This window comes from Phoenix dactylifera, chromosome 2 (assembly GCF_051530095.1).
Source record: "Phoenix dactylifera cultivar Ajwa chromosome 2, Ajwa_hap1_PhDact_Kaust_v1.1, whole genome shotgun sequence".
NCBI classification, from domain to species: Eukaryota; Viridiplantae; Streptophyta; class Magnoliopsida; order Arecales; family Arecaceae; genus Phoenix; species Phoenix dactylifera.
The window spans coordinates 42,291,218-42,316,630 of NC_143191.1; the positions used below are offsets into that span (position 1 = coordinate 42,291,218).

Sequence of the window (25,413 nt, forward strand, 5' to 3'; positions counted from 1 at the left end):
CGAGCTTAAGCCTTAGATGAGCTTCGCCTGAGTCTTGATAACTTAAGACTAGAGATATTTTTCGATATATAAGGAAAAAGAAAACACATAATGAAACTATCATTTGTTTCACACCAAAAAAGATTCACCAAATCTTTCAGCTCGGACATCGAGTTGATGGACCCTAGGAATAGCCGTGTAGAAGTAAATTCCGAAATGGAAATTATGGCCTAGGACAAGAATTAAGTACTTCGTGTCTTGGCTTCTCCATGCGCTTGTTATGATACCATCATTTTATTATCTATTTAACAACGGCACCTGATTTTTTTAGTGGAAACAACCATGCATGATGGTCAGCTGTGTTGGCTTTTCTTCCTTCGCCGAAATGGATCAAACTTAATGGAAGAAAACAGTATCCTTTTTGATAGCAACATAATTAAAAAAAATATGTCACAAGTTAACAACAACAAAAAAACTCCGACAGCTGACCACCATCTGGATGCTGATCAACAAAGAAAACACTGAAAATGGCATCGCTCTGCTAAACTGCAACCATGGCGCTTCACATCGCACCACAATTTCTATCAATTAACAACTTGTATCTTGAACGGATTAACAGTCTTGACCAAAGAGTCAACTTTATTTCCAAACTTTAATTCCTTTTTTCCAAACCACGGCACTGGGCCAGACTTTACTTGAGGTGCAACTCGGCTCAGAGTCAGCTTCTTCGTACTGAGATGAAAAGCAGTTGCAAAACGAGGATTTGGAAGAGGACCCTCCCATCTCTACCACCTCTCTCCTAAGCTCCCACTCTTGGCAATCTTTGGTTGAGTCAGGGAAGCCTCTCAGCTTGTAAGAAGAGCTTAGACCTTGTAAGGTATAGAAAAATTAGCTTTTCCTTGAGCTAATGGTGCTGCAGGGAACCTGGGAAAAAGTTCGCCCCACACTTGAAAGCCAATGGTGCTGGAGGTAACCTGGGAAGGTTCGCTACACCTTTGAAAACCTTTGGCATGGCAGATAACGGCTGGAATCACTCAAAACGCCAAATAAGTCCTCAGCTTTTGAGGTTGACCGGACACGGTACATTTATCTTTTCGACCAATAAGCTTGCAAAAGAGTTCAGTTTAAAAAATTAGTTATACTCTTACTGCACAAGATACGTAACTAGTATTGGGAAAACAGATGTTAGGCCTCTCCCATTCTTGAGTGAATTAGATTCTAGCTTCTAAGCTTTCACAAAACGCCAAGTCCAACGATCTAGAAACATGCAGAGCCAACTTGTAGCCGAACAGAGAGAATCCCTCAACATAGGATCAAACTATATAGAGGCTTGCTCGTGTGATAAACTATCTGAGCTTAAGCTAAAATTTCATACTAAAAATATAGACAAGCCAATCACAAGCTATGCCTGATCTGCCTTGTGTTCACCTCTCTCTCTCTCTCTCTGTGCTTTATTAAGTCCTCTAAACCATTAAATTGAGATCTTAAGGCTCATAGTTCTGCGCCTCACTGGGAGTTAAAGTGCCCAACGGTACCATGTTCTTTGAGATAACAGAACGCGAGAGGTAGTCCAATCATCAGCATGCTGATGCTGCAACAGACATGACCTATTGATATCATGTTTAAAACAGAGTATAATTAACTCTTCCAACCTAAATATAAAATTTCATAAATGTGAGTAGAAGGGTTACACGGCACAGGGCAAATAGCAACAAAGCTGAATGTCGACGGAGTTCTTAGAATGAAGACAGCAAAGGAATTGACATCGAAACTCGAGGTATTATTTCAGGAACCAAAAGGATAGGACCTACTAAAAAACTCAAAACCTTCCTTGGTAAATGCATTTAAGCTTATAAATTCTACAAAATCTTCTGGACTTTGCTGACCTGCAGAAAATACCGACCTCCTGAGAGCTTGGTTCTAGCACCCAAAAGTATATGACAGAGAATTGATTGTGATAAGGATAAAGTTCTCAAAGGAGCCCAATGAGGAGAAGCTAACCAAGCTGATAGGCATGAGAAGTGGAGGCTGAATATTAAGGATTTATAATCTATCCATTGAGAAGAACTGCCAGAGAAAAAGAATTCTTCACAAAAGGATGTGACAATGCCTAGAAGCTAATGGTCATGGTAATTGAGAACTGAGGATACTAGGAAGCAAGACTTTCAAAGAAAAAAAAAATACTACTACAAACACTAGTCATTATTGTCACCAAATGTTGCAAATACGTAGCTCCATGGGAAGAATTTGGTGTCTCAGCATCTTGCGCGAACAGATTTGTGTTCCAATAACTAAAAACAAGATCAAATGGTCCCTCTGATAAATAAAAATGAGAAGCACGTCTACAGATATTTAAAACCTCATACCAACTATTCGGTACAGTTGAATAAATCCATATAGATATATGTCCATCTACATGCAAGGGAACATATCAGATATATCATCAATCTAAAGTAGTTTCATATGTCTTATTTTTTGTTATTTTTCAAATTCCCAATCAGTAATTATCTTTCCAATTTAGACTATTCAAGATCATGTTTCAGCCCGTGACTAACAAACCATACTTTCACATCCCATGAAGCCAAATTATAATCCCACGACCTCAGCCTGTGGTGGCAAACCATAATCCCATATTTCAGCCTATGCAGCAAACCATAATATCACGATTCAGCCAATGACTGGCATTCCATAGTACCGATGCTTTGGTCCGGCAAATCAAAGTGTCATGGTCCGGCCTATGATTGGCAATCCATAGCACGGGTAGTACAAATCATCCTTACACAACCATCAAGTCATTCAATTTTATCCTTGCGAAATAATTATAATTTCGTACAATATTTCTTGCCAAGTCTAAAGGAACCAACACCATATTTGAAGCAACCAAAATCGTAAATATTGGAAACGTGTATATAATAAAGAACATATATTTACATATTCGAATCCTAAATCAATCGGCAATCATATTTCAAATATTGCAAAATCAAGATCACTGATATACATCACAAAAATACATATATCCATATAGGTGTTTGTGTGCAATAATTGTTACCTCTACTAACAACCAAATCAAAAATAATAAGTATCGGCCTACACTTTGATTTATAAACTCGGGTGTAGAGTACTTTGCTCAATGCCTTCTTACGTAGATATTTTTGCTCCTACAGAATTAAAACTTAAATATTAGAAATTATAAAGAGATAATCGGCAACCCAAAATCCTTGCTCATACAATAGAAACCTGGTACCACAAAGTCCCTATGACTGATTAGAGAAAAAAAAAAGAAAAAAAAAGGATAGAGAGAAGAGAGAGAAAGAAAGAGAGAGAAAGAAAAGAGAGAAAATACGAGATCCATGGAGGCTTTTCTCAAAATAAGAAAAAGGAAGAAGGAGCTTAGCTGGGGGTGGTGGTGTGTGGAGAGCGATGATCCACAGCAAGTGATATTAAGCTGTAGCAACCCCGGTAATGGTCATCGACTGTGATGGGGGCCAAAATGGACATCTAGCCCACAACTAAAAGGCTGCCCAGTTTCGGCTCAATAAACGTCAACACCAATCGGCTGAATCCTCACTTCGACCCAGAGTCAGCTCGACTTCGGGACTCCGCCAAAAGCTCCACCAACATCAGATATTCGCCGACTCCCCTGATCAAGTTTGGGGTGCTCTCAGTATTCACTGACCCGCCCCAACCAAGCTCGGGGTGCCTACCTCAGTGGTACGCCCCGAGCCATGAGCTCGAGGCGCTCCACCAAGTACACCTCGGAATCTAGGAAGCCGAGCTACTCGCAGCACCTGTCAAGCCAACCTCGTCAAATGCATGATGCAACCTTTCAACGAGCTCGGCCTTGCCAACAACCGCACCCATGTGCGCGCCTACGCCCATCTACGTGGCCATACATTACAATATTACCGTGCTACGTCTCCATAGCCGGCCTTCAACAGTCAGACGACACCTTGACTACTCCGGCCATACCCTGCTGTGACTGTCAACACCCTACCGTACTCAAGAACGGGCAGTACTACATGCCACCAACCAGCCTAAGCTGCGTGCCATCCGGCTTAGAGCTATACGGCCCCTCATGATGAGGGCCGACAGTGCCTCCGCCACCTGGACCTCTCCATCGGGACTATAAATAGCTCAGTTAAGTAACTTTCAAAGGACTTTTAGTTGGTCCAAATTTATCCCACTCTAACTTGATCGTTGGAGGGGCCTCACCGGAAACACTGGTGAGGCTTTATGCAGGTCCACGGTTGTCGCACAGGAGGTGGCTCCCGTCTTCTCCTTCTAACCACCGGTGGCTCCCTCGACTCCACCGGCGTGGTCACCTTTGGGCCAAATTTGAACCACAACAACCGGCAAAGGAGAAAAGAGAAGAGAAATAGGGAAAGACTGCTAGTGGCAAGCAGATGGTGTCACGACAATGATGGCTAGAAAGCCGCCCTCCGGCATGGGCTGCGGCAGTCCTACTATTGACCTCGACGGGTGGTGGAAGATACAACACAAGAAAGAAAAGAAACAAAATAGGGAAAGCCTTGTTCGGAGAGATCCAGCGACAAGCCAGCACATTTCAAGCTATCAATGGCAACCTTTGAGACTGAAAGAAACTAGGAGGAGAGGGTTGAGTGCATTACCTCAACTCCACTGAGGCACCTAATATGGTCTAAATTTGACATGCATCTAGATAAGAAAATCAAGAGGTAGTCTTTTACTCAGACTTAGACTCTGAAGTGTCTAACTCTAATATAAACTCTTCATTTTTAAGAACGGCTCAAGAACCTGCAGAAGATACAAATTATTTTGCACCATGATATCTTTTCTCTTCTGTTGTTCCTAATACCCTATTTGGCTTAAGCGGGCCAGGTCGGAGCCAATTCATTAAGCCTTTCTTTCTTTTTTTGGTGTGCAGAACAGCGAACGCATCAAAAGTCGTCAGAGTACTGACCATCCATGAACCCCTTCGACCAATAGATCCCGTTTTGGGCGGCAATGGATTGGCATCGTCTGTTGGAACAAGAACATATCATAACTTTTTTCTTCGCCAGATCTGAGCATCTTCGGCAATGATCTTACCTTCGACGCATCCTCGAGCACCTTAATGGTCGACTCCTCTTTCGCCGCCCCCAATCACCATCTCTTCTTTGCACGTATGGGCATGCATCCTGGGAGACCGTGATGCGTACGAGCATGGTACGCACGAGATGCGTGACGGTCGGACCCGCAGCTACCCCAGCCCCCACGGCCTCTACCACCGGCACACCATCGTGGGCTGTGCCGCCGCTGTAGAGCCATAGGCTGTCGCCCTGGATGTGGCATGGAGCAAGGCCTTCTTCGGATTCGGCATGGCTGGGTTCGTCGTGCCTCTTCAGTGAAATCCGCTCCTTCCGTGTCGGATCCATCGCCTTCCACAACGGTCTCCGGTTGTCTACTCTGAACTCCTTGACGGCCTTTACCTCTACCACAGATAACCGCCACGTCGTAGATCGCGGCTTACTTCCCGGTTGTCGTCGGGAGATCTCAGGCCACCGTCCGCCTCTCCCAGCGAGAGGCTCTGCATGGCCATCATCCTCTCTTCGGATTCTCCGAGTGATTCCACACCGTCGCTGCCACCGCCGCTACAATTAGGGATCGAATCTGAGCCCTCCCGTCGAGGAAGGAGGAGCCGGATCGGACTCGCATCAAACAGGTCCAAAATAAAGATCTGACCCGGAATTGGATCCAATTAACTCAAATCAAGCCTAGTCCCGTCAGCTACCACATTAGCAAAAAAATTGCCACATCATCCAACATGTCAGCTTCAACAACTGGCTCTGGTTGCTACATCATCCGTGACGCATCAGCATAGACATGTTAGCACCTCTGCTATGGAAGGAGACACATCACCAACCACATCAGCCACCATGTAGATGCTAGTAGGGCCTCAAGCCACATCAGCTTACCACATCAATTGCCGTATCAACAAGCATGCCGTTGTACATGTCAGCTGCCATGTCAACAAAATAGCAAAATTGGTCCACATCCAGCTCGCTACCACATCAGCTTCACTACCTCGGCAGCTGGAGCTACTAGTTCAACTTAGCAACATTGACTATATCGGTTCAAACCAGTCTAATAACTTTGAACACCCGGTTCACACATTGTTGAACCGATTCTGGTTCGATTAAGACCAGTTCCCCATATTTCTAGGTGTGCTCTTTCGTTTTTGTTCTCTGTTTGACCTAATTCTGCCTATGTAGTTGGTTTTTTGTATTTATTTCTCTGGTTCATCATTATATACTTATAATTATGGATAAAATTGATGCCTTTTTTGTTTACTTTTATTGTTTTGGATGGATCCAACCCGTTAACATTATTGAACTAGCTCCATGGGCATACGAAATGGTCCAATTTGCCGAGCTTGGTGACTCAGGATTGAATCCCTACAATCGAAACCCAAGTAGGGACAACATGGTAATGGCAACTAGATCGGGCTACAATATATCTCATAGGCCTCAAACAGGTACATTCATACATGCCATGTGCAAATTGATTATGATCTAACCACTTCTAATGGTTTTAATTGCACTCAAGTCTTCTCCAAGTAACGCACAAGTATCCTCGGGGATACAAAGTTTCCCAGTGTGAACTATCAAGCCAAAGAAAAACTAGCCATGACTAAGTCCCTCGGATCATGAGTGGTGCTCTAACGCCAGCCGAGAGAAAATTCTAGCTATGGCTAGATCCTCAGATCACAAGTTGTGCTCTAAAGCTAGCCCAAGTAAAAATTCTTATGGCTAGGCTCGGAATGTAAATGGTCCTACCTAGCCTGGCCTCTTGGGTAGAAAACCAGTTGAAAAGGAGAAAAACCTAGCTATGACTAGGTCCTCGAATCACAAATGATGCCTTAACACCAGTCGAGGAAAATCCTAGCTATGGCTAGGTTGAATGAAAGTGACAGCCCGGCCTCACAAGTCACGAGCTAAAGCTAATCGAAGGAAGAAGTCCTAGCTCAGCCTAAGCATGGATATCAACCAACGACTTGTCCAAACTCAGCATGAGAGCAAAGGTAATAGGAGAACGACCTCGCATAACTACAACTGCCTAACATCAAACTCAACAGTACTATGACCACAACAATACAAGCACTTGGACAGATTCTCTACTCCATTGTAAGTGCTAAAGAAAATTTAATTTTTATTAACTGACTTCTCATGTGTAAGTAAGACTTGAACCCGTCCAGGCATGAAAATGGCTATAGCTAATTAGAGGGCAAAGGCAAATATAAGCCAACCTCACTCAGCAAATGGCTCGAAGAGCTGACCCAATAAGCCCAAATCTGCCTATAGTTGGCTAATTTAACTACTTTTTTTATCCAACCTAGAAAAATGGCTTGGATTTTGAAGTGGAATGCATGTAATATGACCTACATTTGACATGCCTCTTATAGGCCAACGCATGGCTTAGTAGGAGGCTAGTTTCGGTGGGACTCCTATTCATAGGTTGATCTAGATAAGGAAAATCAATAGACAGTCTTCTACTCAAACTTGAACTTTGAAGAGTTCAACTTCAATGGTATAGGGACTTTTTAAAAATGGCTCAAGACCTCAAGCATACATAAGAGATTAGTTATTCTACATCATGCTCTCTTTTCTCTCACATTGTTCCAAATACTCTATGATTTAAGCATCGGAGGGTCCCACAAGAGCCAATCCAATGAGCCTTTCTTTCTTCTTTGGTGTGTAGAGTAACATATGCATCGTGAGTCGCTGGAGTGTTGACCATCCAGGAGTCGTTGGGTAATAAGAGTACCTACGCTTGATTGGTGATGAATCTCAACGGAAACCCAAGAATATATGGTGGCAAATCAGTAGCAATAGAAGGGGATTTTGATGATGAAGGGATTACAAAGGAAAGGGAATCAATTTTATAGAGAGTCCTTAGGGCTTGGACGAAGTCCGACGTGCCCTAGAACCAAGAGTGGCCTAATGCATTTGGAAGCCTAAGGTGAACTTACTAAAAGGGGTCTTTTTTTTCTTTTTGTTTTGTCTTTGAGGCCTTCTTCATAGTGGGCTGATCTAAGGCGAACTCACTAAGGGGAGCCTTTTTTCTTTCCATTTTGTCTTTAAGGCTTTTTTTTTGCGGTAGGCCTTCTTTGGACCGGGCCTTAGGCGACCGCCTAAGTCACCTAAGGGTTGGGCCGGCCCTACCTAGAACTCTTCTCCTTCCAGCAGATTTGGAAGAGGAGACAAACTCCCATCGAGTCCTTCTCCCCCACCTCTTCTCCCCTGCCTCATGTGCAAGGCATACACTCGCTGGTCCAGGCCTTTTGTTAATTAGCCCAAACCGGTTCAATAACTGGTTTATCATAACCAACTAAACTAACAGGCATCCTAAATTTATTCTAAATAATTTTTAATATATAAGTCGTGCTGATTATGAAATACCCCCTCCCTCAGATAAATCACATGCATTCTCGTGCTAACCCTAGTTTTGTAGTTTGCACTGAAAAGTGAAAAGTTCGTATCTTATTCAGTCAATCAAGGCCATCCATTCATAGCACGATGGCAGCGATACATATTTGCATGAGTGATGGTCAGCCGTAACGAGCAAAGAGAGGCTCTCGAGTCCAACAGTGGACCAGAGAGAATCCCAAATCGTAAGTGAAACCTGGGGGCTTATCCCTTGTGGTCTGTAGAACACTTGCACTCCAGGCTTTGGCCACCGCCTATGAATCTAAAACTGCCAAGTGTTAGAGTTGAGAGGCATCTGACCGCATCGTCTATAAGGTTGCTATCTTTATCTGTTCTGACAGCTTATTAATTTTTTTATTAATTTTTAATTTTTTGCTACAATAGTACTCAAACCATCCTAGTGCAAATACATTTAAAAAAATCCAAAAAAAAATGTCCCACAAAGCTCTTGGCAGCTTAGCCTCACCAAGCTAGAATATCTCACTCGTGTGGTCCGCCACAAAGAAGGCCATCCAATCAGCGGTATTCCAAACAAAATGCAGCCTCCTACTAGGCTGGATCTAGACCTCCCTCATATAATCTCCAGGTATTCAAAAGCAAGAGATGGATCCGAACCTTCCTCACATACCCCTGTATCCAACTAACCACTATAGCTAAGTCGTCTTTCAACTAAAGGGCGTCAGCTTTCAAAATATAGCATGCACAGCTGAGGCTACATCATGCATCTCGTATCTCTACTTTTGGAATCAAGGTGTCGAAAATTGGACTCCCGCCTGCTGCTGCTGCTACTACTTTAAATTCGAATATCTAATTATAGAACCCGTACAACTTTTTATACTATTTTAATATATATATTTATTAAAATTGATCTTGTAGAAGCTTAGAGGGGGGCTCAAATGAACACTGGCGTCTCTCTGTCACTCCGAAGGTACTATATTGACCGGAGAGAGGGAGTAGTGGAGGATGCCTTGAGATTTACTATTTTTTAATTTTATTGGGTTTATCTATTTTCGAACTGTATGGTGCGTCCATTTCCTGCAGAAAAAAAAAAAAAGAAGTGTCCCTCTCAGCGGCGTCAGTTTTCAAACACAGGAAAGAAAAGAAAATCCCAGTCAACGGGCGAATGGGAAAAAAATTCGGGAAATTAGAAGAGGACGGTCGAAGGAAGCCCTAAAAAGAGAGCACATAGGGAGGTCTCATGGCGACGGCCCTCCGACCTGCTTCTCCTGCTGCCGGCTATCTTCTGAGACCGCTTTCTGGTACCCCCTCCCCTCTCTTTCTCTCTATGCTTTCTGATGGGATTAGCAGCATTGTAAACAGTGTAAACTCGTCTCCCTTTCTGGCTGGCTATAAGACGCAAAATAAGTTCAAGCCATGGCCATGAACGAAAGAGTCATTGATTTAATTTTACCGAATCGAGGTTCTGGTTCATTGTAGATAAATTTCCTGCTTATTTCACTAGCTTCTAGGTTTCGTCGCAGTCAAAAGGTGGTGTAAGCCGTAACAAAGAACTCCTTGATCCGTAATGCCAACCCAATATAGGTGGGCTTGTAAAATAAAAATAAAAAAACTAGAAGGTTGTGATGGTTAGCTTTGTGGTTGTATCATGTCATCATGGACTAGTTTTCTTGGTTCATTGGGCAAGTAAGAAGTCATATGCTGCAAATATAATGTGATCCTATTTGCAGATATGTGACCAATCCATGGAGCAATCGCATTTGTGGAATGCAGCCCATTTAAATTCATCTTTTGGAACTTTCCACTACTTGACTGTTTAAAACTCACTAATCACGTCAAAAAGATGAAGTTCCACAGAAGTTGCTGTCTAAGAATTAAGGTGAGTATATGAATCCAAGAGAAACGGATGTAAAGAAATGATTAAGGTGGTCCTTGGTGTCCGTGGCGCTGTCTAATGCACATAGTTGAAAATTTCAGCTGAAACTGAAATGTTTCAGTCAAAACGTTCTAGATTTTGAAACGTCAATCAAAATGGAAAGTTGAACCAGGTTTTCCTTCTCAGACCCGCTCTAGTAGTTTCCATTGAAGCTAATAGAGTTACCTAAAACACTCCATTTCAGCTAAAATCGGGACCATATAAAATCTGTTATCTCTGGCCTTGGGACCTGATATTTAGTTTCAGGGTAAAAGGAACATATTCATTCTTGGCAAATGCTTCTGACTAACATCTAGCTGGAACTGGCTCGGCTACAAAAGCTTTAGACACTGATGATCAGATGAGCAATGTGTAGGTGTAAGCAGAATGAAGGGTCGCTATCCGGCTTTAGAGAGAAAACTGTTGACTAAGTAAATATGCAGAATCTCATGGCATGCTTTAGCAAGTTCAACGAGATGAAAGCCTTTGTATAAACAATGTAGCTAAATACTGAAGATAGTGAGATCCAACAACCTTTTTATTTTGCATATTAAGTAGGTAAACAATGGTAATGGTTGCCATTGAAGCATGATCGAATACCAGCTGCCTTATAGCAGTCCCCTTACAAACAAAGAGAAGAGAATGAATGCAGACTCAAACTACATAATTGCAAAACTTGGACTTGGACAGCCCCCGATAAGGTCATACTATCTCAAGAAGTTCATTCCTCTTGGGTTGGATGTTGAGCAAGCATTGTAAAATTACTAGTTTGAGTAACATGAGCCATTATTTACCAGAATCTCTACTGTGACGCAGAAATAAAAATGGGGAAAGCTTTTTCCTATAATTCAGATGAATCTTTTGATTCCTGATTGTTATGCCTCTGTTCCTTGGGAAGACATTGTATCTAGCTTGTTTAAGTATGCTGCTTCTACTATATTTGCCTACATAATTTTTCACTGAACTGTTCTAGTGTTTATCTTTGAGATATTTGGATATATATCTATATATATGTACAAGCTCATCCTACTTCACGGACAGAACATAAATATAGATCATTTTCTGTTTGTGCTCATAGATATTGAGGAGCCATCACATGGTTTCACACAAAAGTTAAAGCTTGCAGTGTATAAGAGGCACTCATCCAGTTGCAAAATAAGAGTCAGAGCAAGTTCCAAGGATCTAAACATAGTAGAAATCCCTAACCGATGGTATAATCTTGTTGCTGACCTCCCACTGAAACCTCCTCCAGCTCTGCATCCAAAGACGCACAAGCCACTAAAATTTGAAGACTTGTCGCCTCTTTTCCCAGATGAGTTGATTAAGCAAGAGGTGAGTAATGACAGGTTCATTGATATCCCAGATGAAGTTATTGACGTCTATAAGCTCTGGCGACCGACACCTCTGATTAGGTTTGTCTTGTGACATCGTCATATATTCTGTGACCATTTAAACAAGAAAATGGAACTTATATTTCTTATTGATCAATAGAGCTAGGAGACTGGAGAAGCTGATCGACACCCCAGCAAGAATCTACTACAAGTATGAGGGCACTAGCCCAGCTGGTTCACACAAACCCAATACTGCACTCCCACAAGTCTGGTATAATGCTCAACAGGGAGTGAAAAATGTTGTAACTGAAACTGGTGCTGGCCAATGGGGCAGTTCTTTGGCCTTTGCATGCAGTCTATTTGGACTCAACTGTGAGGCAAGTATATTAAGTTGTTGCTAAGGAAGTTTTTATTCATGCAACTAACTAGGTTAGTTGATTCATTATCCAGGTCTGGCAGGTCCGTGTATCCTATGATCAAAAACCTTATAGGAAACTGATGATGCAAACTTGGGGAGCCAAAGTGCACCCATCACCATCTGGTGTAACTGATGCAGGAAGGAAAATCCTCGAGACAGATCCTTCAAGCCCTGGTAGTTTGGGTATAGCAATCTCAGAAGCTGTAGAGGTTGCAGCTACACATGCCGACACCAAATATTGTTTGGGAAGTGTTTTGAATCATGTCCTGCTGCACCAAACTATCATTGGTGAGGAGTGTCTAAAACAGATGGAAGCAGTAGGTGAGACACCAGACATGATCATTGGCTGCACTGGTGGTGGGTCTAATTTTGCGGGTTTGGCATTTCCATTCATTCGAGAAAAGTTAAATGGAAAGATAAATCCAATTATAAGAGCTGTGGAGCCTGCAGCATGCCCTTCACTTACCAAAGGCATTTACACCTATGATTATGGTGACACGGCAGGGATGACACCATTGTTGAAGATGCACACCCTTGGGCATGACTTTGTTCCTGACCCAATTCATGCAGGCAAAATATCTCGAGTTTGGAATTTGATTTCACTCTCTCTTTTTTTTTTTTTGGATTTTGGCTTATTGATTTGGTCACTAATGTTGCAGGTGGCCTGCGTTACCATGGAATGGCTCCACTAATTTCACATGTTTATGAACTGGGTTTTATGGAAGCTGTTGCGATACCTCAGACTGAATGCTTTCAAGGTGACAGATTTCAGCTATTGACTTCTTTTAGTGATAAGGACATGCTTGAAAAATGCAAGAAAAACTATTTAAAAAAGAAAGAAAGAAAGGAGATCTTGCGTAGTAATGGTAATTGAACTTACAACATTGACAACTGTCAAAAATCACATGAAATAATCACCATTGATTGTTAAATATACTTAGCTGCACTTCATGAAAAAGAAGTGTTATAAATGTTGGATGTAGTGATATAAAATATTATGCTGTATATACAACACAAATATGCATATTCAGTTGCCCTCCACATATTTTTTCTGATATATTCAGTACGTACATATATACATATGTACACCATCCACATGCATTTCAAGTGCTACCTCTAAGTTCATCGGAGTATGAGTTATAGTGGTGTATATATTGGATCATGCCCTCATGAGAAGATTTATATTGACTACAATTTTTCTCCAAAGGGCTCTAGGACTATTAATGGAGATTGAGAGACATCTTTAATAATCCAGCCACCAACAGCATTTGGTAAAACATTGTTGAAAAGCTTCGTTAGCATCTTTAATGCTGCTTTATGGTTTGGGTGCATGACTTTTTTTATTTTTTTGGTTCCATCTCAACTTTCTGGAGGTCTTACATGTTAATGACTTTGCAACATTATCCTTGAGCTTCATGTTTATACATTCCTGAAACATTATTTCAGTTTAGCTTGTGCTCATGGTGCCTTGGTGACTCTATATCCATTCATTCTTTGGTTCTTATGCCAGCTTGGTTTCCTCCTTTCCCTTTGATTCATCTATTAGTTACTGCATGGTTGCTTTTAGTAGATATACAAGTGTCTGATGCTTCAATATGCATTGTCTGCCGCTTGAAATTTCATGGGATTGAAATACCATAATTTCAAAATAAGTGTTCTTTGACAGGGCACTTTGGAAAACCATACCATGTATCAACACTTTTGGCTGAAATAAATAGGATACTCTTTGAGAAGTCAAGAACTGTAGCATCTTTTCCAAATTCCCAGGAGTGTCAACAAGCTATAAATCATGAAACTGAAGTGTCCATAATATTGGTTGGGATCTGTGGCACTATATCTCTACGTTACATGACCGGGCTTCAAAACACATTAAATATAATATCTTGTGATTGATGAACTAGACATGCTTCAATAATATGCATGTCTTGGCAAGTAATGTATTATACCTACTCATGGTTAGTTTGTTCGCAAGCATCTGTGGCTTTGGAGCAAATGTGTATGATTCTATACACATCATACTGGAATTTTACAGAAAAAAAATGAAGATGTCCCATATTGGTTAAATATTGACCTCAAGTAAGCTGTGGTTTCCAGTAAATTTTATCAGTTGTAGATATTATGCTCTTTTTATATAAGAAATTCCAAGAAAGTAAACCAGCAGGTTCTTGGACTTCACCATGCTCTGCACTTCATGCTTCTTCCATTCACAAAGAAGGTCAGGGTAAATTAATGTGTCAATACTTGGTAACTGGTCGGTCTAGGCTTCAGTTTTGCGGCTTTGTCTAGCTTCTTTCTTGAAATATTATTCCTTTTTTAACAAATTAGAAGTACATGCATATACTTGTATCATGTGGTTATTATATTTTATAAACAGAGTGGTTCTGAAATATTTTTTTTTTGATTACAGCTGCTTTACAATTTGCCCGTACAGAGGGTCTGATTCCAGCTCCAGAACCAACTCATGCTATAGCAGCCACAATTAGGGAAGCATTACATTGCAAAGAGACGGGAGAAAGAAAAGTTATTCTGATGGCTATGTGTGGTCACGGTCACTTCGATCTAACCGCGTATGAGAAATATTTGCAAGGGGATATGGTTGATTTATCATACTCCAGTGAGAAGGTACAAGCATCTTTAGCTGCTGTGCCCCAAGTCATACCCTAGAATATTAGGATCCGACTGCAAGTTATTGCTAACAGAGTAAGATATTATGAGTGAATGCTGAAAATTATTTATTGCATGGCTGATTGAACAAGCTAAAGTGCTAATACCTGAACTCATTTCTCATGCGTTGGGCTTTCATTGGTTTTCTTCTGATATCAAATCACATTGTTTGCCCCAACTGATTTCGGCTTATATAAGCTCTAATTTTCTTCTCACCACCACTTACTGGCTAGCTGTGGATTTGCCAAATGTATTTTAATAGCAATCATGCTCTACATAGTCCAGCAATTTGTAGTTTCCTTGTGTAAATATACAATTACTTGGCACATCTGGGCTAATGAAGATTACTGTACTATTTTTGCTTGGTGGCACACCAAGTTTTGCTCTCTGGGAGGATAAGCCTAATGGTAGATCTTATATGCTTTTCCTCTTATGGGTAAGGCTGCAAATGGGACGGGTCGACCGTGACCCGATCCGACCTGACCCGACCCGAATTTTAGGATCCACGGGCCTGGGTCGGGTTCTAAAATTGGATCTGAATCATTTTTTTGGGTTGGGTCTGGGTTTATCAAACGGATCCAATCCGACCCGAATGGACCACACACACATATAGAGAGAGAGAGAGAGAGAGAGAGAGAGAGAGAGAGAGAGAGAGAGAGAGAAGCCCTAAGACCTAAGGGGAATAGGGTTCAAGCGTGGAAGGATAGCAACAAGCATAGGTTCACAGAATCCAAAGAACCTTAGCCCGTCAGGATTCTCTCTCGATCTATTGCACCGTTGATACCTCTGGCTGGCTTTTTTTTTTTCCTTCTGTTTTTTGGTTTTTGTTTATTTTAACTTTTGAAGGGAGAAAGTGAGGGAACACTGAACTGAATTTGGGTCATGTGCCTGTTTTCTGCAATGGAATTGGATTTTGGAAGGTCTGGGGTTTTTTTGGTCCTCGTGAGAGGGGAGCTCGGGGACATTAAGTTCCGTCCAACCAGTCATATAGATAAAAAATAGTGCGATATGAAATTTGGCTTGTAGACCGACTTAGTAAGTCATGGGTCATCTGTTCTGACTGAAGGTCAATTGCAAGTCTTTCAAGTCATGGGTCATCCAGCACCTCATAATTATGATATGACCAAATTAGATTTGCCCAAATCATTTCCCTAAAGCATAAAAAAATTGGATCCGAACTCGATCCAACGCGATCTGATTTTCAACCAGGTTGGATCTGGGTCCAAAATTAGGACCTGAACAAAAAACCGGATCGGATCGGGGTAATTCAGAACCCGACCCGATCCGACCCATTAGCACTCCTACTTATGGGGGATAACCTGATGGTATGTCATATATGTGCAACAACGTTAAATTTGACAATATGAGCTAATCGGTTGGGTGTTATGCTAGACCATCGGAGCAAGATTCCAGAAATATAGTCCTGACCAATACCTTTATGCACTAAACATGCATATGTAGCAAATATATCAAACATATTTACAAGATGTAATAAACCAGAGGATGATTCTGTCATTAGTAGAATCACTCAAAGCTGGTTATATGGTTGCAGCTTATGGTTCCTGTAGCGGAGGACTATGTATTATTGAGGAACCAGAAAATAACCTGTGTTACGTGGTGGGATTAAATTGAATGACTAGAAAAAAAGAAAAAGCAGGGAACTACAGATAAGCAAAAATGATAATTTTGTTGATGTACAAAATGGAATTTAACTAGGACTCCTATATAGCTCAGACTTTTCAACATGAACAGGTCCAATCACAGCACCTGTTCAAGTATTCATTTGACTTAGCTATCCTTCAACTTAACTATAGCCTTATGTTTTTTGGTGAGGGAGTGAGAAAGAAGGATGGCATCTGGAACATATAAATGTCCAAGAGGGACATGGTATTTGTCCACCCAACCAAGTGCCTTACAACTTGCGTTGCTTGCTGATGCGGCACTTGAGTTGCAGAATCGCAAGTTAATTGAAGCCCTTGAAAATATGAGATCAGAGATCAAATCTCAACCATTCAATTAAAAAGATCATCTAAAATTAACATCTATAACTAAAAATAAAATTTAAAATTTAAAAATCAAAACTAAATTTCTGTAGGTGAATGCTCCAAAGTTACAACCACATCATTGATAATGCAGCCCATTGTAGATCTAGGGCTAATTTTCGGGTATGAGGGCTGAATTGACTGAGAGAAAGAGAAAGAGGAGGGGTGAGAGAGAGAGGCCGAGGGTTGCCGCATCCCTTCACTCTCCAAGCTATGCTTGGCTGGACAGGCGGCCATGCTGTAGAGTGTCCTTCATGTACAGGGGAATCGAGGGAGGTGAGGGGCATATGGTTGCATGGTGGAGGTGTTGACCTCCGCCCTTCTTTCTAAGATGGAGAGCAGATGGTTTGGAAGTGGCGTACTTCGGCCATATAGCTCGGCAAGATGGGTGGCCATGCCGTCGCTGACCCTCCTCTCGGACAAGAACAAGGGAGGTGCAGCAAGGGTGCCGGAGAGGGCATGCATCCTTCATATTACTAACCAAACGGATTGGCTGCTCTAAACAGCCACATATGGCACGTTAAAACTGCAGCGTGCTGAATGTCCATGTCGCGGGACATGCTGAGGGGAGTTGAACTCTCCATTAACATAGTTGCATAGGCGAGCAGTGATGACTGCAGTATTAGTGTCTACAAAAATAAGATAAAGAAGTAAGCTGATTGCATCCCTCTATACATCTGAAATTATAGTTTGTATTTTTCGCTACTGTATTTGATTAGAGAAGCTCCAAAGCTAAGATGCACAAGCAAGGCTGCTGCCTCTGGCTTTCGTAGTTTCCTAACCAAGATCATCATATATTCACTGACAATATAGCTATCGCCAGAATATGGCTCTGGCCTGCATAATAAATGAGAATAAAACATCGACAGCTGGTGTTATCCAGACATCAGATTTGGTGGGATCGGACTTGGACTCTTAATTCGGCTTCAGATTTGGAAACAGCAAACATTAGATAAAGACTCAGATAATTTAGCACCCTGTCAAAGAAGCTAACCATCAGATACCACATGATGAAACGACACAGCGACCATGACCTATGCTTAGCTTCCGGTCATCTGAAAAATAAGTGCACCTCAATCCATCAAAATCACGCTGTGACCACAAAAAACAGCTTAAAGCTTTTGCATAACGCCATTCATCAGCCCACCCAGTGCTGCTAAGAGGCACGTCCTCTGTTTTACAAAACAGAGGCATTGATCAGGCAGCTAACTAGTTGTACAGCAATGAAACCAACATCAACTCACATGACAAATGAACAATTTTGCAAACGTTCAAACTTGCCGGTACAGAGATCCAGGTGCAAGGTTATGCATGCCGAGCTACAATCAAATAAAGGTATCCATGCCAGCAAACCGTAATAACTTGGAGAAACATAAGAAGAAAAAAAAAGAAAGGAGGAACATTTGAAATTTAATAAGCAAATGGGAATATCATAAGAAACTCCCACATGATGATTGACCTGCTTGCACATTCCTGTCCACAAAATATTCCCCACCCAATGTAATTCAAATACCAGTTGTAATTCAGATACTAGGAACATTGCCGAGAGCTTCTATCAAGTTTATAGGGTAGAATACCATAAGCCAGAGACGTTTGATGGTGAGAGAACTATCACCAGAAAGTCTCCATAAAGACCAGAAAATTGTGTGATGAGTTGCAGCTTATCTACGTGCAATGTTCCCACCACGAGGTGCTTCATAACCACCTCCTGCTCGGGTTGGTGTCTGTGCTGACCCATAGGATGATGGTACCTGAGCTGACCCATAGGGTGATGGTGCCTGCGTTGATCCATAGGGTGCAGCGGTGCTGCCAGCAGAAACTGCTGCCTGAGGCACCACTGTTCCTCGAGGAGCATCATACCCAGATCCTCTCGGAGCCTCATAGCCAGCGCCTCTGGATGCCTCATAGTTGCTGCCTCTAGAAAGACCATAGCCAGCCATCCTCGATGCATCATAACTTGCATTTCTTGGAGCATCATATGTAGGGCCCCTGGGTGCATCATATCCAGCCTGGGCAGAAGCAGGTCCAGCAGGACCTCCACCATATTGAGCTGCACCACTAGAGGGCCCACATCCCTGTATTTCAATAATAAGAGGGTCTCTTAGTGCATATACTAAAGACATATAAAAATAGTACGAATGAATAATTCTTGCTTTATATTTAGTCCATTGATAACAAATTAAGAGCTGAAATAACAAAGGTGATGCCGGGAAGCCCAAAGCAAAGACTGCAATTAGAAACAAAATATTACCACCAAAGTGAAATCCAGAGGCGAGATTTCTTTTCTTATCCTCTATAAGTAAAAGAAAAATTAGCAATGCCCGTTCATTCAATGTACACTGCCTACTGGAAAGATTCTCAATTTTGAGGTAGCCTTTTATTAATTAAAATTGCCTAAAGCAGTGTCTCAACGGAATCTTCTCAATGGCACAAACCTACTAAATTCCTATTGTTTAATGTCATCAGACTATCTGACTATTGGTTTCCTGAAGCAAGAAAGAGTACATGCGCATGAATGCACAAGCATATAGGTGATGTGTGACTTGTAAAGAGAGAGGACATCTCATAAGTCAGTACGGTTAGAATACTCATTACATTCTGAGGCAAGTGATCTTGACATGTGGGAAACGAGGATGAAAATTATCTCAGTCAAGTATTTAGACAGTAAGTGGATGAACTTTATTCAAACAACGTGAAGATGATGCTCACTTGTGGTACTCCATAGCCGTCATCATAAGCATTTTGTCCAACAGAATGATGCCCAGATGCATCGTTTTCCTTGTGTGCAGACCTGGTACCAAATGGCACCCCTACAACACATTACAAGAGCCATGTGAAGCCCTTGATATCCACTAATCACTATAAGTAAACAAAATGATTGCATTCAGAAAGGCAGTCAGGCGATAAATGTATGTCACACATACCTAAAGCACTGGCACCACTTCTATCAAGGTTACTAGCATTTGTCAATTCAGCACGTAGTTTTTCCACCTCCCTAACCATGGAAACATAGTTCTTTTCCATTACCTGGAGAGACTCATAGTGGTCAATGCGCAGTTTTCTTTCATAATCATATGTAGCTCTGCAATGGAAAAACATAAATATTGAGCTTAAACATCTGCATATTAAACCCCGTCCCCAACCCCCCAAAATATCTCTCAACAATAAACTTTACAGCAGAGATTATGACCTGCAATGTTGATATTCCTGTCTAAGAGCATCCAGCTCAGACATTAGTGCTGGGATTTGCTGAGCATCAGCATGGCTCCTCTGCAGATCCTGGGTAAGTTGTTGCACTTTTGAGATGAGTTCCTGTCTCGCTGCAATCAAGCTTTGAGCTTCCGCACGAGCCTGTTGCAACTCCACTTTAACAGGTTCAGAGGCTTTCAAGTCAGCTTCCATCTTTGCTATCTTGTCTTTGAGGACTCTCAATTGTTGCTCTTGCTCAGAATTGACAGCACCATTACGGGTCTGAAATCTCTGCAAATCCTGTTGAGCAGCAGCCAGTTGTTGCCTCAGAGAGGAATGTGTTGCTGCAAGCCTTTCATTCTCTGTTGCAAGCCTTTGCATCTCCATATGTTGATGAGCAAGCTTCTGCTCCATAATTTCTGGACGAGGCAACATATCAAATGGAAAGGCACCAGGTGGAGGGCGGATGCCTGGACCAAATGCCTCAGGGTGTAGCATGCCAGGACTAGGAAGAGGCCGACGTAAATGAGGAGGTGGTATACGGCCTTTGCTTCCCATCAGAATCAACAGAATCAGGTCTGCAAATGATGGAATAACAGAAAATTGACACCCTAGGAAAGATGAATAACTTAACAAATATGCATAAATAAAAGAAGAATGTCAAAATGTGCCCCAAGACACAGGAAAAAGATGATTATAAGCTTGACATAATGCAGCAGAGAACTGTGTGCTTAGAATATCTTCTGCTATCAGCTCACACGTACCATGGTCCAACATTCAGATGACAGGCAAAACACCAAGAATAAAGAACATAAAGGAGTTCAATTCCAAAGTGGCATTTATTGCACTATCAATTTCAAGCAGCTTATTTTAGACATAATAATAGCTGACCAATATCAAAGGGATAAGTGGATTAGCCTTGCTGCTTGATGGTACTAGACATGTTCTCCTTGAACTCATTATTGCTTACATCCAACGAACAATTAATTTCCTTGCAAAATTCATCAATCTGTATCCAACGAGTTATCAATTGGGGAACAAGTGTCATGAACCATTTTCCACATATTTTAGCATAAGAATAGATAATAAGCAAGGTTCCAATAATTTTTCCTAAGTACCACAAAGCAAGCCAAGTTAATCAAGCTTGCCTATTCTCTTGGCAAGGATGCATTATCCAATTCCCTTATCAAGAGTCTTCTGAAGAATATTATAAGTTTTGAGAGGGCTAATCATTCCAGGCCACTGCCGCAAAAAAGCAAAATATGCTGCCACTTACAAGGGATGACTCTAATTATTATTGCAGATGAACATATCTACATATGTAAAAGGAGTAAGAAATGTAGAATACATGGAAGTCAATGGAAATAGCAAAAAGAGAAACGACAGGCAAGTCTTACTTCATTAGCCATGAAAATTTTACTCCAAGATATGAAAACGAAAGTCAAACAATGACAGCAATCACTTGGAAAGGGAAGGAGGAAATAAAAATCAATTAAAATAATCGATTGGAGGCAGTCCTGTCAAACCCCCCATACTGTTTTTTTCATCTTTAATTTTCATATGCACTTTGGTCTTGTTGATCAAAAACCAGTACAAGTCGGACATTCATCAAACTATGAGCATCTCTTTGTACAAACTATGATAACTGCAGAAACAGCAAATGAGTTAAATGACTTAATCAATAAAAGATAAACATTGATCATCATAATCTTTGGAAACAGCCATACCACCTCGAACATAGCAAAGAATAAATCCCAATTTTGGAAGTAAAACATGCAATAAGGAACGGATGATGAACTACAACATAATTTGGAACATGATTACCCACCATAATTCACAGAAAATAAGTCTTAAGAGCCTAAAAAAGACACAAATCCCAATAAGCAAACGAGGAAGGCACGTTGTAAACCTGAAATTAGACTTATCCTATAAGTATATATCTAGATACCATACTCCCAAGTTTAGCATTCAAGAAAATTCAGAAAACTTGGAAACAAAGTTTGGAAAGCATCTAGATAGCAGAAGGTTCAAAAGAAATCGATAGAAATATGACATATACGCTTATTGAATTATTTCAATGGTTATTCACATAAAACAAGCATGGAAGAGGCAAGAACAGTAAATAAGGCAAAATTAACATCACCAGCATCCACGTAGCAATGTTTATGCACGATTCATATATGTTTCTTGAATTATTTATGATTCGGGAATAAATTCAAATTTTTTCAATAATCTGGAAAGTATTGTTGCAATACCACGGACAATTATTAACCCCCTCTACCTATTGTATCATCCATCTTTGGTTTTTTGAATTAAAAAAAGAGAAAAAACTCACCAAGGACTCTATCATCCACATCGTCTTTGCTTACACATTTGCCACATGTGCAAGAAGCATAGTATGCTGGACCAACACAAAATGCTCTACCTATCAAATTAATTTAGCAATCCCATCTTGTTTCCCATGAACAAAAAAAAAATTAAAGAAATGGGGCAGAAGTCTTGCATGAAAGAAAACTTGAAAACACATCACTCCAAAATACTGGATGCAACTTCCAGTTTCACTTTATATTTAGTGCTTTGTAACAAGCCAGACACCAGAACTCACACTCTGTGGTATCCAATGCCCACCAGAAATGTGATCTATCTGGATTAAAAAAAACCTTAGCCAGACTTAACAAATGGATTGTCTTCCCTCAGTTTATACTATTTGCATGCAAAAAGTCTCTTATGATTGACTCGATTTTTCTCGCTCATCAACTAGGATTCTAGAAACACATACGTATGTCAGATCAAGGCTCCTTGAGGAAGGACGAGAAGGTGCTGAGGTTCTCCCATCCAGCAAGCTAATTTTGTTATCCAAGCACTCTAATATAACCTAAAAAATGGTTAGTGAGCTAAGAATTTAGTTTTTTCCCTCCTCTTGAATTGTACCCATGGTTCTTGGTTTGTACTCTAATTTGGTTCTTTGTTTTTCAAAACATTGACTGTACACCACCTCTGCTTTCTCTCGCATAATCCTCTCCTTCAACCTTCTCCTTTTTTGCTTCCTTTCTCTTCTTATTTAGCCAAGCAAGCTCTCACAGCATCTCCTCCTCTTCTAATCATCCTTCCTTGCGATGATACAGAAACAAGGACCAGGTGTACCACAACCAAGAAAATCTTTTCACATTTTTAGTGACTTCTTTCATCCTTTCCTTTAGACTTCTTTCTCATTCCCCTAATCTAACATGCCCTGCTTACCATAGTTACAAATTACAATTCCTAGGGGGATCCTTATGATATTATTTGCCCATATGAAGCAATTAACATTGTCAGCCAATAATTTAGCGGGCACGCATCCCTCCTCGGAGTCATCTCAGTTCACAATGAGTGCCATAGGTAGTGCCTAAAATTCATTCGAAGTGTCAATGCTTGAAAAATGGAAATCTTATGCTGTTTACTATAACCAATGAGTCTCATTCCATCTATCTGCACTTGGGATTAAATTTGAATCCTTACCCCACAATCATTCGAGTAAAACTTATGCTATTAGGAATTTTTTCTAATAATTGGGCTTTCGTTAGATGTCTTATCGAATCAGCTCAGCACAAGACTGGAGAACATAGGTTTACTCCACCATCGTCCTTACAGACCCAAATCATTGCTTCTCTCCCCATTTTTTCGCAAACAAACTGAAAAACCGCCTCAATGAGGCGATATATGAAGACCAGCAGCGACGTGGAACGATTACTTAATCTTCGAAACCGTCAAAAAAAACAACCCACCATCTTCGAAATCTACTCTCTGCTTCTTATATTTCTTATAAAGGAGGCCAAAAATCGAATAAAAATCAAAAGAAAAACGAAACTTTGATATCAGAGAAATCCCATAACAAATTAAAACCATTGAAAGATCGAAGAAAAGAGAGAATGCATCAAAGTAGCCTTAACCCTAGGGGCTTGTAGGTTAGGAGGCGTGAAGAACGAGCAAGGGGAGAACGAAACGGAGGCAAGCGAGGAAAGACTTACGGGTTGCTTGTTTGTCTCTCTCGAGAGGGTCTGAATTGGGATTCCGCCGGCGTTGAGCGGTTGATGGGGAGATAAAAAAAGGAAGCGAGGAAGAGGAAGGAGGAATAGGGTTTGTGGGGGAATTTTCGCGACTCTATTTCTCTGGCGGAGGATGCGGTCACCGGTAGTACGCACCGGGCAGTCATCACACCCCAGAATCCGATAAACTGTGCCGATATCCGGCATATAGATTTCTATGCGAGAGCAAGATCTGCCCTTCAAGGGCCTAGAAGGTACGGTAGGATGGGAGTCTGCGTGGAAACTTCTATGCGTATATGCGTTGTCCTCTTGCTCGCCATCAGTGGAGCAGCTTGTCATCCCTCGCATTATTATTTGTATTATACATTAACATTAATTTTAAAATATAAATTATACAGATATGTTTAATTATTATAGAATCATACTATTATTATAGAATCATACTATTTTAGAACCAATAATTGACTGATCTACCAAAGATTTTTACTATTAATTTTCATCCGCACCGATCTGAAAATGTCTATGGCAAAAGTTCATATTTTTTAGATTCTCTTTATCCAATTAGTATACAAATAAGTGGTACTTATCTTGCTAGCATAGAGAGCCTGATAGGAGATCTAAATTCAGAATCTACTTCATCGCCTTTGATATATTTTAAATCTACAAATTCTAAAAATAATAAATTTTGATACTTAAGTTATAGCAAAATAGTATATAATATTATTGTAATTATCCATCTGCCCCGCGATATGGAGCAAGAATTACCAGCACCTAGGGCTACCATCAAATCTTTATTTTTGAAAGTTCAGCTATCAAATATTTTATATCTAGTGCATGGCGTAACTTGCACTTTATTACATGCATATGATTATATATATATATATATATATATATATATATATATATATATATATATATCTCTGTAGGACAACACGTACGGTATATTTTGTAATAAATTCTATCCGGAGAATAAGTGAGAAATCAAGTTCGACAACTTTAAATCATGTATTGGCCCACTTGAAGAAAATATATTATTAAAACTGATTCGAAAGAACAATGTGAGATGAAAATTGTAGCACTATGTTAAATATTTATTTCTAAAATCCAAGTAGGCTGTCTAATTTATGCAAGCGAAGAACCAATCACATTTAACAATCCTTGATTTATGGCACATTTAATGGAACATATAATCTCAGCAACGATAGTCCACTTTATCATGCATATGACCTTCTTCTGGACCATTAAAATATTTAAATGATGCACTAGTTATACTAGTGCAAATTATCAAATAATTTCACTAATCATAGTTTAAAAATTCCAAGATTGAACTTGAAAATATCTAAATATACACACATACATACATACATTATATAGTTACATGCATGCACATCCGTATGCCTACAAATATATGTATACTAGAAAAAAAAAGCACCAATTATTTGGAAAAA

The 25,413-nt window shown here is 40.6% G+C and overlaps 2 protein-coding genes across 2 annotated transcripts; one reads left to right on the top strand and one right to left on the bottom strand.

The window, feature by feature from the left end:
• The first annotated feature begins 9,520 nt into the window (after positions 1-9,520).
• On the top strand, positions 9,521-14,832 carry TSBTYPE2 (tryptophan synthase beta type 2). Its single transcript, XM_008799339.6, has 6 exons — positions 9,521-9,682; positions 11,375-11,708; positions 11,788-12,004; positions 12,078-12,615; positions 12,705-12,803; positions 14,453-14,832. The coding sequence occupies exons 1-6, from the start codon at positions 9,622-9,624 to the stop codon at positions 14,707-14,709; spliced, it is 1,506 nt and encodes a 501-aa protein (XP_008797561.4). The 5' UTR covers positions 9,521-9,621; the 3' UTR covers positions 14,710-14,832.
• A 3,312-nt stretch (positions 14,833-18,144) lies between these two features.
• Positions 18,145-24,106, bottom strand: LOC103712730 (protein FLX-like 2). Its single transcript, XM_008799338.6, has 5 exons — positions 23,948-24,106; positions 19,942-20,518; positions 19,676-19,833; positions 19,461-19,561; positions 18,145-18,826 (listed from the first exon to the last, which is right to left on the bottom strand). Exons 2-5 carry the CDS (start codon positions 20,496-20,498, stop codon positions 18,413-18,415), a joined length of 1,230 nt encoding a protein of 409 aa, XP_008797560.4. The 5' UTR covers positions 20,499-20,518; positions 23,948-24,106; the 3' UTR covers positions 18,145-18,412.
• Between the last annotated feature and the right edge of the window lie 1,307 nt (positions 24,107-25,413).

Bases quoted from the DNA above. Each gene is read 5' to 3' on its own strand.
- TSBTYPE2 (XM_008799339.6), top strand. From the start codon at position 9,622: ATGGCGACGGCCCTCCGACCTGCTTCTCCTGCTGCCGGCTATCTTCTG. The intron at 11,709-11,787 runs GTTTGTCTTGTG...ATTGATCAATAG, and splicing joins CGACCGACACCTCTGATTAG to AGCTAGGAGACTGGAGAAGC. The intron at 12,616-12,704 runs GCAAAATATCTC...CTAATGTTGCAG, and splicing joins TCCTGACCCAATTCATGCAG to GTGGCCTGCGTTACCATGGA.
- LOC103712730 (XM_008799338.6), bottom strand. From the start codon at position 20,498: ATGGGAAGCAAAGGCCGTATACCACCTCCTCATTTACGTCGGCCTCTT. The intron at 19,834-19,941 runs GTCATAATCTCT...TTTCCATTGCAG, and splicing joins CAGGAATATCAACATTGCAG to AGCTACATATGATTATGAAA. The intron at 19,562-19,675 runs GTATGTGTGACA...AATGTGTTGTAG, and splicing joins AAGTGGTGCCAGTGCTTTAG to GGGTGCCATTTGGTACCAGG.